This window comes from Tuber melanosporum, assembly GCF_000151645.1.
Source record: "Tuber melanosporum whole genome shotgun sequence assembly, scaffold_35, strain Mel28".
In the NCBI taxonomy this organism is placed as follows: Eukaryota; Fungi; Ascomycota; class Pezizomycetes; order Pezizales; family Tuberaceae; genus Tuber; species Tuber melanosporum.
This window is the reverse complement of record NW_003299030.1, coordinates 180,173-194,302: the sequence shown is the minus strand read 5'-3', so window position 1 is coordinate 194,302 and position 14,130 is coordinate 180,173. Positions and strand designations below refer to the sequence as shown.

General features: G+C 43.3%; 1 protein-coding gene across 1 annotated transcript; it reads left to right on the top strand.

Annotated features, from left to right (window-relative positions):
* Positions 1 to 209: 209 nt before the first annotated feature.
* Positions 210 to 3,371, top strand: GSTUM_00007336001 (uncharacterized protein; the record flags this gene model as incomplete). The annotated part of the gene is made up of 3 exons (XM_002839348.1): positions 210 to 298; positions 3,242 to 3,291; positions 3,334 to 3,371. The coding sequence occupies 3 exons, from the start codon at positions 210 to 212 to the stop codon at positions 3,369 to 3,371; spliced, it is 177 nt and encodes a 58-aa protein (XP_002839394.1).
* Between the last annotated feature and the right edge of the window lie 10,759 nt (positions 3,372 to 14,130).

The window sequence follows — 14,130 nt, the reverse complement described above, 5'->3', positions numbered from 1 at the left end:
AGGCATGAGAAATCTCCGACTCATGCTACAGAACAGCAGAACGATTTGCAAGATGGGCGATTGATAAGGAAAGCAAACTAAACATAGTTTGAAATAACTATGAGAACACAATAGCACATAGTGTGGTCCAATCATCCAGGAACGTGGATGGAACCTTCAAACCGCAAATAGCTCGAGGTGAAAGTCGAGCATTACCACCAGGCAAGCCAATGGAGTTGGACAAATTAAAGGCAGCAACTGCTCTAAACCTGTTAAAGGAAGAATACGCTAGAAGAATGAATGGGAAGCTCTGCTTGAGGTGCGGAAAAGCAGGACATCGGATTCGATAATACAGAAGCCGACTAGACAGTGGATACCAAGGAACTAGGACTGCTGGAAACAACCGCTTTCAAGCGCAAAAGAGGAGCAACATTCACGAAATAATCATAGAAGATTTACCGGCGGAAAATAACGAGGGTTCCCAGTAAACAGGGGTTTGGGAGACCCAAGATGTGGACCTGGAAAACCCATCAAAGTAGCAAACTACTGTACGGCACTACATTCGCAGAGGGGAGAAGAAGACGGAGATCATGTGATGATCAAAACGAGGATATACAACGAAAAGTACGAAGAAAGAACAATATATGCAATGCTCCACTTGGGTGCTACCAAAAATTTCATCGACAAAGAAATCTGCGACAAATATGGCCTCCACACCAAGAAAGCAAAGAAAGTGAGACAGGTCTACCTAGCAGATAGAAAGCCAAGCGCAATGGATCCTATAACCCATACAGCGACAGTACCTATGGACATTGACAGCCATAGGGAAACGGCAACCTTTCGGGTAGCAGATCTCAAGAACCATGAGATGGTTCTAGGGATACCATGGTTAAGAAAATATAACACGACAATCGATTGGAACGAGTACAAGATGACTTTTACCAGCGAACTGTGTATGACACGATGTCTCAACAGTTCACCTGTTGTCTACTCAATACCAATACGGGAAGCGGAAGATGAAACTTTACATGCAAAGTTCGCCGAGATGCCGCAAGATAAGAGAGTCCGGATACAAAAACTGGACCAAGAGGCAAAAGTGCCTACCAAAGGTTCCAAAGGGGCAGCAGGACATGACCTGTATGCCAACGAAGAAATCAAGATACCTGCCAACAGGCAGGCAATAATAGCAACTGGAATAGCCATCGGACCACCAGAAGGCACCTATGGACGAATAGCACCCCACAGTGGTCTAGCAGTCAAATATCGACTCATGACCATGGCAGAGAAGATCGACGTCGACTATACAGGTGAAATCAAAATAGTCCTGGCCAATCTGGCTCAAGAGGACTAGGAAGTCGAGAAAGGCGATCGAATTGCACAGTTGATCATCGAAAAAATCAACAAGGAGGATCTGGACGAAGTAGATCAACTGGAAGAAACCACAAGACGAGACAAGGGATTTGAAAGCAGGGACAAAAACCAGCCTAATACAACAAAGAGAATCGAGATCAAAGAGATCACAGCACAAGCTTTTGGACAGTACTATTGAAGAGGAGATACAACAGGAATTCTCAAATGGACATATGAAGACGAAAAAGCAGCCCTAGTGAAAATCAATGTCAGCATGGAACTAGCAATCCAAGACAAGAAATATCAAAGCAAAAAGGGATGGAAAGAATTGATTCCAAAGGGATATCATCAATTCACAAACCTCTTCCAAGAAGAGAAAGCTACTGAGCAACCACCTCGAAAACCAGGAATCATTCACAAAATTCAGCTGGACATAGACGAGAAAACAGGAAAAATGAAAGAGATTCCCAACAAGATGTTATACCCACTAGGAGAAGTGAAGCTCAAAGAACTTAGGAAATATATCGAGCAAAACCTAAAGTCTGAATGGATCAGAGACTCCTTCGCATCAGGAGGATCCCCAATACTATTCATCAAAATGAAAGATGGAAAAATGAAACTCTGTGTGGACTAGAGAGCCTTCAATTTGGTTACCAAAAAAGATCGATATCCACTACCCTTAATTAGAGAGGCACTAGATAGACTACAGTCAGCGAAATACTTCACCAAGCTCACTATCAAGGATGCATACCACAACACACGTATCAAGGCAGGAGACGAATGGAAGACTACATTCGCCTCGAGATACGGAATGTTCGAATACTTAATTATGCCCTTCGGACTAACCAATGCACCGGCTTCATTCCAAAGATGGATCAACAGGGTACTCAATAAATATGTGGACATATATTGCATCATATACTTAGACGACGTACTCATCTACTCAGAAAACATGCAACACCAGAAGGATATCAGCAATATCATGGCCACAATACAAGGATCAGGAATGAAAATCAAACCAACAAAATGTGAATTCTATAAAGAAGAAATAGAATACCTCGGATTTATCATCAATCGAAGCGGGGTCAAGGTCGACCCAGTCAAAACAGCAGCAATATGGGATTGGGCCAAGTCAAACAACAAAACAGATGTTCAATACTTTATGGGATTCTGCAACTTTTATTGAAGGTTCATAGAGGGATTTAGCAGGCTTGCAAAACTACTCTATAACCTAACAAAGAAAGACAAGAAATGGGAATAAGAAGAAACGGAACAGAAAGTGTACAATGCAATACGAATGCATTTAACATCGGCACCAATATTGGTTCATTTCAACCCAAGCCAAAAGACAATGATCAAAATGGACGCCTCAAAATATGTATGCTCAGGCATACTATCGCAACAATACGAAGGCAGAAAATGGAGCCGAGTGTCTTACCGATCCAAGACAATGACCCCCACACAGTGCAACTACGATGTTGCAAACAAATAACGATTAGCGATAGTTCTAGCATTAAAGGAATAGAGGAGATACGTTCTGAACAATGACCATCCAGTCCGAGTTCTAACCGACCATAAGAAACTGGTCCCATTCATGACTACGGAAGAACTGAATGACCACCTGATAAGGTGGATAGAACACCTTAGCAAATACAACTTCAGAATCGAATACTGACCAGGTAAAGAGAGCGGAAAGCCTGATGCTCTCACAAGGATTGCAAGCGACAAACTACAAACGAAAGAAGAGGAAATGATCAAACAAAAAACACGAACACTATTACCAAAAACCTACTTCAAGGCAATGGAGGTTATCCAATTCACATCAATGGAGGAAAGGGAAATTGAGAAGGCAAATGAAAGAGACAAAACAATTCAGGCAATAAGAGAAGTATTGAAGGAAGGAAAAAAGGAGACAAAAGGAATTGCTCTGGGTTTATGCCAATGGGAGGATGGAAACATATAGTACAATGGAAAACAATAGATCCCAGAAAAAGAAGAGATAAGAACAAACATCATACAACAACACCATGATATCCGAATAGCAGGACACAGAGGAACAGCTAAAACCACGCAATCCATCACAAGGTCATTCTATTGGTCAGGACTTTGCGAAGATATCAAACGATATGTCGAAAACTGCGATATATGCCAAAGGATAAAAACGGCTAAACTCACACTATACGGATTACTGAAATCAAACCAAGTTCCCAAATGACCATGGGAAACAATTACTATAGATTTCATCACGGACCTACCGGCATCCGAAAATTGCGATAGCATCCTGGTCGTAGTGCATCATCTGACCAAAATAAGTCCTTTCATTCTAGTCAGAAAAGATATCAACCCCAGGAATTTTATACAAACATTCTTCCGAGAAGTCTTCCGACTTGACAGCCTCCCAAAGAATATCATTACCAATTAAGGAACACTATTTACATCAGGACTATGGAAGAAAGTAACTGGAGAAATGGAGATACAGAACAGGATGAGCACAGCATTCCACCTGCAAATGGATGGACAAACAGAATAGGTAAACGCGATACTCGAACAATATTTATGGACCTACTTCAATTACCAACAAGATGATTGGTACAAACTGCTATCAATGGCCGAATTCGCATACAATATTGGAAAGCATGAAATGATTGGCACGACACCCTTCTTCGCAAATTACGGATAACATCCACCATGTCCGACCACATATCATACAATTAATGGTATAATACCCGACAAAACAGATATGGGAAAACTACACGAAACATTACAATACGAAATAAGTCAAGCACAACAACAACAAAAAGAACAATACGATAAGCACCGAAGACCAGATCCAAACATACAACTGGGAGATATGGTATCGCTAATACCACACAATATCCATACAACGTAACTATCAAAGAAATTGGACTACAAGAAAATTGGACCATTCAGGATACTGGAAAGAGTGGACAGCCGAGCTTATAAACTCGACCTTCCACCCTTGATGTGAATACACAACACATTCCACATCTTACTCCTCAAATTACACAACAAGAAGTTTCCCTTACAAACAATTATTCCTCCTCCTCCGATTGAACACGATAGAGAACCAGAATACGAGCTAAACGAAATAGTTAATTCTCGCTTCTTCCACGGTCACCTCCAATACCGAGCCAAGTGGACGGGATATTCGCCCAAATACGATAAAACTTCATACTTCGCACACATCATCTAATACGCACAAGATGTCATCTCAACCTTCTACTAGTAATACCCAGGCAAACCCGGCCCAGGTAACGATCATGCTCAGCTAAGACAAAGGCGAGGGAAAGTCTTCCATGCTATTGTAACAACACGAGGGCTGGGGCGATAGCTCCCGCCAAACTACACCAACCAACTCTGAATACTCATTCATGGGGCCGACTGACAAAGAACTCAGGCAAAAGGAATAACAAGCACAGCATAATGTCATGTCATGAACGGTATGCTATGACAATGGATGTCCCACATACTATAGGGACAAGGAAGGCTCGAGATGGTTCACAAGAGAATACAAAAAGTTTGGTCCGCATCCGGACCATACCCTAAAGGACTGGAAACAGTGCTTCAACAACATGTGCAAGATGCACAGGATGAAGAAAATCTCTGTGGGATACTACCCGCAGAAAGATGGGACAAAGAAAGAGTTGGAAGAAACAGATGCCACAGTATGGCAGAGAGCTAGGACCTCGAGGATGAGGCCCAGTGAGGGGGGAGCCCAAAACTCATCAACAGAAACGGAACCAGACGCCAGGAGCCTACACAGGCAAATCCGCGGACTCTGGAAACAACTTAGGCAAGCTGAAGTCACAATTTTAGCAAACGACAAAACGATGGGAGGGCTACGACAGCTGAATGATGTTCAGAGGCACACGATCAAGATAGTGAACCTGACCTTGGAAACAGTAAGGGTAAGATGGAGGGAAGTCGACGACAGGTTCAATAGGCTTCAGAGGTCTATTGTCACGAATGTGGCTTGGCATGGAAAAGGTTTTCACGTGACACATAGTTATGAGTCACAGGTATGTTATTGTTTTGCGCATATAACTCATTCAGGTTATATGATTTGTTATGTGTGGAATTTGTAATGCTTTCGCACATGGCTCAAGTATGAGTCGTGGGACATGCGCCTGACGAGTATGCCTTGCGAGTGTGCCTTGCAGGTAAGCCTTGCGCATATGATTTATGTTTCGCACATGACCTCATTACGAGGTCATGGGTTTCGCGCATATGACTCAGTCAGGTCATGTGACTTGTTTATTGCGTTATGATTGGTTTATGAGTTTTGCACATGACCTCGCTATGAGGTCATGGGTTTTGAGCATGTGATCACTTTGGTCACATGACTAGTTTGTTATGATTTGGTTTCACACATGAGACCACTTTAGGTCACATGATTAAAGGCGGGAAGAACACTATATAAGGAGGCCGATGCGGCTGAGGAAGATAGGGTCTTCACGCTTTGTTCTAAGTACTTTCCCTACTTATTACTTAACGAATATAAAACACCTTTACGATCTTTATCTTTATTGCAACGTTGTTGTTACACAGAGGAGAGCTCTTCACAAAGAAGAGTTAGAGAAAGCTTACGATAGGCATTCCCGATAGAAGACAAAGGTCTTGTACTATCGCTAACGTGGGCATAGGCCTATAGCTATCGTTAGACAAAGGAAGCAGAAGACAGAAGAGATAAGTATCGTTCCCCGTCGCCAAGAGCTAACTACCGAGAAAGGGATCGTTACATTACACAGCGTCACCTAAGTGCGACGCCAAACGATACAAGACGGCATCCTTCAATCCAGACAGGGAAGGAGATATCGACATCGACGATCAAAACCTCAACCTAGGAGGATTCAGCGATGCATTAGACCACATCTCAGCAGAACCCTCGAGAGCAGCAAGCCCAGTAACCCCAGAGAAGGGATCCCCAGTCGATAGTTCTCCTGCAGGAACTCCACGACCCCTGAGAATGTCGGGATCTGCAGTACCTGGGCCACCAGCCCCAGCCACTCCGACACCAGGAACCAGTATACTTGGAATGACTGAAAATCAGTTTCAAGCATTTCTCGCAGCCACGCGAAATACAGGACAAGGAAATATTCAACGACCAAAAGCAAAGGAACCCGACACATACGAAGGAGCTGAAGATAAGCTGCGAATATTCTTAGCACAATGCGAAGGATATTTTACTGTCAAGAGATATGGAGATCAACACAACGAAATCAAGATTCAATATGTGGAATCTCTGCTCAGAGGACTCGCAGGGCAATGGATCATGCCTTTCCAAGATGGAAGGAAGCAGAGGGAATGGGTCACATACGAAGAGTTCAAGGCGACACTCTTTGAACAATTCGGAGATCCTAATGCCAAAGAAACAGCAAGACGAAAACTAGAAAAACTCCAGCAAGGAAAATAAACGTTCCCAGCGTATAGGAACGAATGTCGACTATTGGAATACGAGGCCGAGTTTGATGATTCCACCCTCTACATCATCCTCCTGAGAAACTGCAGCGAAAGACTCCGGGAGGCATGCGGAATCTCTGACCTGCGCTATACGACAGCCGAACGATTTGCAAGATGAGCAATCGACAAAGAAAGCAAATTAAACATGGTTTGGAGCAACTCGGAAAACACTATAGTGCACAGAGTGTTCCAATCATCCAGGAATGGGGACGGGACTTTTAAACTGCAAACATCTCGAGGAGAAAGTCGAGCATTACCACCAGGCGAACCAATGGAGTTAGACAAGTCAAGAGGAGGCCCGGCTCTGAATCTGTCTAAGGAAGAATACACCAGAAGGATGAATGGGAAACTATGTCTAAGGTGCGGAAAAGCAGGGCATCAGATACGAGAATGCAGAAGCCGACCGGACAACGGATACCAGGGAAACAGAGCTGCCGGAAATAATCGTTTCCAAAATCAGAAAAGGAGCACCATCCGCGAAATGATAGCAGAGGATTCACCGGCGGAAAACGACGAGGGTCCCCAGTAAACGGTGGTCTGGGAGACCCAAGATGTGGACCTGGAAAACCCATCAAATTAGCGAACTACTACATGGCACTACACACGCAAAGAGGAGAAGAAGATGGAGATCATGTGATGATCAAAAGGAAGATATACAACAGAGAAAGCGAAGAAACAACAATATATACAATGCTCGACTCGGGGGCCACTGAAGACTTCATCGACAAAGAAATATGCGACAAATACGGCCTCCACACCAAACAAGCGAAGAAAGCAAGAGAGGTCTACTTAGTGGATGGAAAACCAAGCACAATGGGTCCTATAACCCATACGGCGACAGTACCTATGGACATTGACAGCCATAGGGAAACGGCAACCTTTCAAGTGGCAGATCTGAAGAACCATGAGATAGTCCTAGGGATGCCATGGTTACGGAAGCATAATCCAACGATCGATTGGAACGAGAACAAGATGACCTTTACAAGTGAACTATGTGCGACAAGATATCTCAACAGTTGACCTGTGGTCTACTCGACACCGATACGAGAAGCGGAAGAAGAAACTTTGCATGCAAAATTCACCACGATGTGGCAAGACAAGAGAGTCCGGATACAAAGGCTGGACCAAGAGGCAACAGTGCCTACCAAGGGTTCCAAAGGGGCAGCAGGACACGACCTATATGCCAATGAAGGAATCAGGATACCTGCCAACGGGCAGGCAACGATAGCAATGGGAATAGCCATTGGACTCCCAGAAGGCACCTATGGACGAATAGCACCCCGCAGTGGTCTAGCAGTCAAACACTGACTCATGACCATGGTAGGGTTGATCGACATCGACTATACCGGTGAAATCAAAGTGGTCATAGCCAACCTAGCTCAAGAGGACTACCAAGTCCAGAATGGCGATCGAAACGCACAGTTGATAATCGAAAAAATTAACAAAGAGGACCTGCATGAAGTAGATCACCTGGAGGAAACCATAAGAGGAAACAAGGGATTTGGAAGCATGGACCAAAACCAGCTCGATACAACAAAAAGAATTGAGATCAAAGAGATCACAGCACAAGCCTTTGGACGATACTATCGAAGAGGAGATACAACAGGAATTCTCAAATGGACATACGAAGACGAAAAAGCGGTTCTAGTAAAAATCAACATCAGCACAGAACTAGCAATCCAGGACAAGAAATACCAAAGCAAAAAAGGATGGAAAGAATTGGTTCCAAAAGAATATCACCAATTCACAAATCTATTGCAAGAAGAGGAAGCTACGGAGCTACCACCTCGAAGACCAGGAATCGACCACAAAATTCAGCTGGACGAAGACGAAAAAACGGGAAAAACAAAAGAGATTCCCTATAAGAAGTTATATCGCCTAGGGGAAGCAGAGCTCGAAGAACTTAGGAAGTATATCGAGCAAAACCTAAAGAGAGGGTGGATCCGAGACTCTTTCGCGTCAGGAGGATCCCCAATACTATTTGTCAAGAAAAAAGACGGAAAAATGAGACTCTGCGTGGACTACAGAGCCCTCAATTGGGTTACCAAGAAAGACCGATATCCGCTACCCTTGATTGGGGAAGCACTGGACAGACTACAATCAGCAAAATATTTCACCAAACTCGACATCAAAGATGCATACCACAATATACGCATCAAGGCAGGAGACAAATGGAAGACTACATTCGCCTCCAGATACGGAATGTTCGAATACTTGGTTATGCCCTTCAGGCTAACCAACGCACCGGCTTCATTCCAGAGATGGATCAACAAGGTACTTAATAAGTACCTCAACATATGTTGCATCGTATACTTGGACAATGTACTCATATACTCGGAAAACATACAACACCAAAAAGATATCAGCAACATCATGGCGGCAATACAAGGATCAGGAATGAAGATCAAACCAACAAAATGCGAATTCCCTAAGGAAGAAACAGAATACCTTGGATTTATCATCAATCGAAGTGGGGTCAAGGTCGACCCTGTTAAAACAGCAGCCATTTGGGATTGGGCCAAACCAAACAACAAAACAGATGTTCAATGCTTTATGGGATTCTGCAACTTTTATCGAAGGTTCATAGAGGGATTTAGCAGGCTTGCAAAACCACTCTATAACCTTACGAAGAAAGACAAGAAATGGGAATGGGGAGAAAACGAACAAAAAGCATATGATGCAATACGAACGCATCTAACATCGGCACCCATACTGGTTCATTTCAACCCAAACCGAAAGACAATGATCGAAACGGATGCCTCAAAATACGAATGCTCAGGCATACTATCGCAACAATGCGATGATGGAAAATGGAGGCCAGTGTCTTACCGATCTAAGACAATGACTCCTACAGAGTGCAACTACGATGTTGCAAACAAAGAACTATTAGCGATAGTTCAAGCATTAAAAGAATGGAGGAGATACATTTCGAACAACGACCATCCAGTCCGAGTTTTAACTGACCACTAGAACCTGGTCCCGTTCATGACCACGAAAGAACTGAACGACCGCCAGATAAGATGGATGGAGCACCTCAGCAAATACAACTTCAAAATTGAATACCGACCAGGAAAAGAGAGCGGAAAGCCAGATGCTCTCACAAGGATTGCAAGCAACAAACCACAAACGAAAGAAGACGAAAGAATCAAACAAAAAACACGAACACTATTACCAAAAACCTACTTCGAGGCAATAGAGGTTATCCAATTCACATCAAAGGAGGAAAGAGGAATTGAGAACGCAAACAAGAAAGACAAAACAATCCAGGCAATAAGAGAAGCCTTGGAAGAAGGAAAAAAGGAGATGAAAGGAATTGCACTGGGGTTATGCCAATGGAAAGACGGAAATATATAGTACGATGGAAAACAATAGATCCTGGAAGAAGAGGAGATAAGGACAGACATCATACGACAACACCATGATATCCGAATGGTAGGACATGGAGGAATGGCTAAAACCACGGAATTCATCATGAGGTCATTTTATTGGCCAGGACTGCGTGAAGATGTCTAACGATATGTCAAAAGCTGTGACAAATGCCGGAGAACGAAAACGGCTAAACACGCACCATATGGATTACTACAATCAAATGAAGTCCCCGAATAACTATGGGAAACAATTACTATGGATTTCATCACGGACCTACCAACATCAGAAAATCGCGATAGCATCCTGGTCGTGGTGGATCGCCTGACCAAAATGAGTCATTTCATTCCGGTTAGAAAAGATATCAACACAAGGGACTTTATACAAACATTCTTCCGTGAGGTCTTACGACTTCACGGACTCCGAAAGAATATCATTACCGATCGTGAAACACTATTCACATTGGGGCTATGGAAGAAAGTAACTGGAGAAATGGGAATAGAAAACAGAATGAGCACAGTGTTCCACCCACAAACGGATGGACAAACGGAACGGGTAAATGCGATACTCGAACAATATTTAAGGGCCTACGTCAATTATCAGCAAGATGATTGGTACAAACTGTTATCTATGGCCGAATTCGCATACAACAATGGAAAACAAGAAACAATTGGCACGACACCCTTCTTTGCAAATTACGGACAACATCCACAAAGTCAGACCACATATCATACGACTAATGATGTGATACCGGATAAAACCGATATGGTGATACTACACGAAACATTACAATACGAAATGAGTCAAGCACAACAACGACAGAAGGAACAATACGACAAGCACTGAAGACCAGATCCGAACAGACGACCAGGAGATATGGTATGGCTAATACCATGCAACATTCATACGATGCGACCATCAAAGAAATTGGACTACAAGAAAATAGGACCATTCTGGATACTGGAAAAAGTGGGCAGTCGAGCTTATAAACTCGACCTTCCCCCCTCAATGCGAATACACAACACATTCCACATCTCACTCCTTGAATTACACAACGACAATAGGTTTCCTTCACAAACACTTATTCCTCCCCCACCGATCGAACTCGACGGAGAACCAGAATACGAGCTCGACGAAATAGTTGATTCCCGCTTCTTCCACGGTCACCTCCAATACCGAGCCAAGTGGACAGGATATTCTCCAGAACACAATAAAACTTGGTACTTTGCATATAACTTCGGAAACACACAAGATGCCATCTCAACCTTCCACCAGCGATACCCAGGCAAGCCCAGCCCAGGTGACGATCACGTTCAATCAAGACAGAGGTGAGGGAAAGGCTGCCGTGCCATTGCAACAACACGAAGGCTGGGGCGATAGCCCCCGCCAAACCACACCCACTAGCCCCAAATACTCATTCATGGGGCCAACCGACGAAGAGCTCAAGGAAAGGGAACAACAAGCACAGCATAATGCCATGTTATGGACGGTATGCTACGATGACAGTTACCAAACACACTTTGGCGATAAAGAAGGCTCGGGATGGTTCCCGAGGGAATGTCGAAAGCGTGGCCCACGCCCAGACCACGTCCTGAAGCATTGGCAACAATGCTTCAGAAATGTGTGCAGGATGCACAGGGCACAGAAAATATCTGCAGGATTCTACCCGCAGAAGGATGGAAGCAGGAAAGAATTAGAAGGAGAGGATGCCAGAACGGCATGGGCGGCGAGGACGTGGTCCAGAGATGGAGGGGCCCAAAACTCCTCAGCAGACACGGAACCGGATGTGAGGAGCCTACACAGGCAGATCCGGGGACTCCAAGAACAACTTGGCCAAGCCAAGGCCACAATTTCGGCAAACGACAAAACGATCACGGAGTTAAGACAGCTGAACGATAATCAGCGGCACACGATCGAGATGGCAAATCTTACCCTGGAATTAGTAAGGGTCAGGTGGAGGACGGCAGATGAAAAGTTCCACAAGCTGAGAAGGAGCATGCGCTCGGCAGGATGGGAACTATTGAAACAGGGAGAAAAAGCCTGATGGGACTGAGGCTTTGGAGGAGTGGAGCTAATGTCATGAATGTGGCTTGGCATGGAAAAGGTTTTCATGTGACACATGGTTATGAGTCACAGGTATGTTATTGTTTTGCGCATATAACTCATTCAGGTTATATGATTTGTTATGTGTGAGATTTGTGATGCTTTCGCACATGGCTCAAGTATGAGTCATGGGACATGCGCCTGACGAGTATGCCTTGCGAGTGTGCCTTGCAGGTAAGCCTTGCACATATGATTTATGTTTCGCACATGACCTCATTACGAGGTCATGGGTTTCGCGCATATGACTCAGTCGAGTCATATGACTTGTTTATTGCGTTATGATTGGTTTATGAGTTTTGCACATGACCTCGCTATGAGGTCATGGGTTTTGAGCATGTGATCACTTTGGTCACATGACTAGTTTGTTATGATTTGGTTTCACACATGAGATCACTTTAGGTCACATGATTAAAGGCGGGAAGAACACTATATAAGGAGGCCGATGCGGCCGAGAAAGATAGGTTCTTCACGCTTTGTTCTAAGTACTTTTCCTACTTATTACTTAACGAATATAAAACACCTTTACGATCTTTATCTTTATTGCAACGTTGTTGTTATGCAGAGGAGAGCTCTTCACGAAGAAGAGTTAGAGAAAGCTTACGATAGGCGTTCCCGATAGAAGACAAAGGTCTTGTACTATCGGTAACGTGGGCATAGGCCTATAGCTATCGTTAGACAAAGGAAGAAGAAGACAGAAGAGATAAGTATCATTCCCCGTCGCCAAGAGCTAACTACCGAGAAAGAGATCGTTACATCTATGCACTCGGCAGGACGGAAACTATTGAAGGTTGAGGAAAGAGCCTGATGGGACTCAAGCTTAGAGGAAGAGGAGCTAATATTATGAATATGGCTTGGCGAGGAAAAGGTTTTCATGTGACACATGGTTATGAGTCACAGGTATGTTATTGTTTCATACATATGACTCATTCAAGTCATATGATTTGTTATGTATGGGATTTGTGATGCTTTCGCATATGGCTCAAATATGAGTCATAGGAGTGCACCTGGCGAGTCTGCCTTGCGAGTGTGCCTTGAGAGTAGGCCTTGCGTATATGATTTATATTTCGTACATGACCTCGTTATGAGGTCATGGGTTTTGTACATGTGACCACTTTGGTCACATGACTAGTTTGTTATAATTTGGTTTCACACATATGACCACTTTGGGTCACATGACTATGGGCGGGAAGAACACTATATAAGGAGGCCGATATGGCCGAGGAGGATAGGTTCTTCACACTTTGTTCTAAGTACTTTTCCTACTTATTACTTTAACGAATATAAAACACCTTTATAATCTTTATCTTTATTGCAACGTTATTGTTACACCAAGGAAAGTTCTTCACAAAGAAGAGTTAGAGAAAGCTTACGATAGGCGTTCCCGATAGAAGACAGAGGTCTTGTACTATTGGTAATGTAGGCGGAGGCCTAGCGCTATCGTAAGACGAAGAAAGAAGAAGAAGGAGAAGAGAAGTATCGTTCCCCGTCACTAAGAACTAACCATCTAAGGAGGGATCATTACACATACTTAAATTAAAGTCTATTTAGTAATGGAATCAAAAACTACTTAGTAGAGAAGTTATACACACTTCTGAAAGAATTAGAGTTCTTACAAATCTCTATACTAGGTAGGAAAAATATTCTCAGAATTAAAACTCTATCCATACCAGTTTAGATATCTTAATTTTATCAGCAGATCCTTTAAGTCTATTAGTATAGTAGATAGATGTAACCCATAAATACTCAGATATAGCATGTAAACATTGAAGTGCCTTACTAGCTATTTGACTTAACAAGCTTTAAAGAAGACATCTTATCAATATAATAAGTTATTACAAAATCTTTATCACA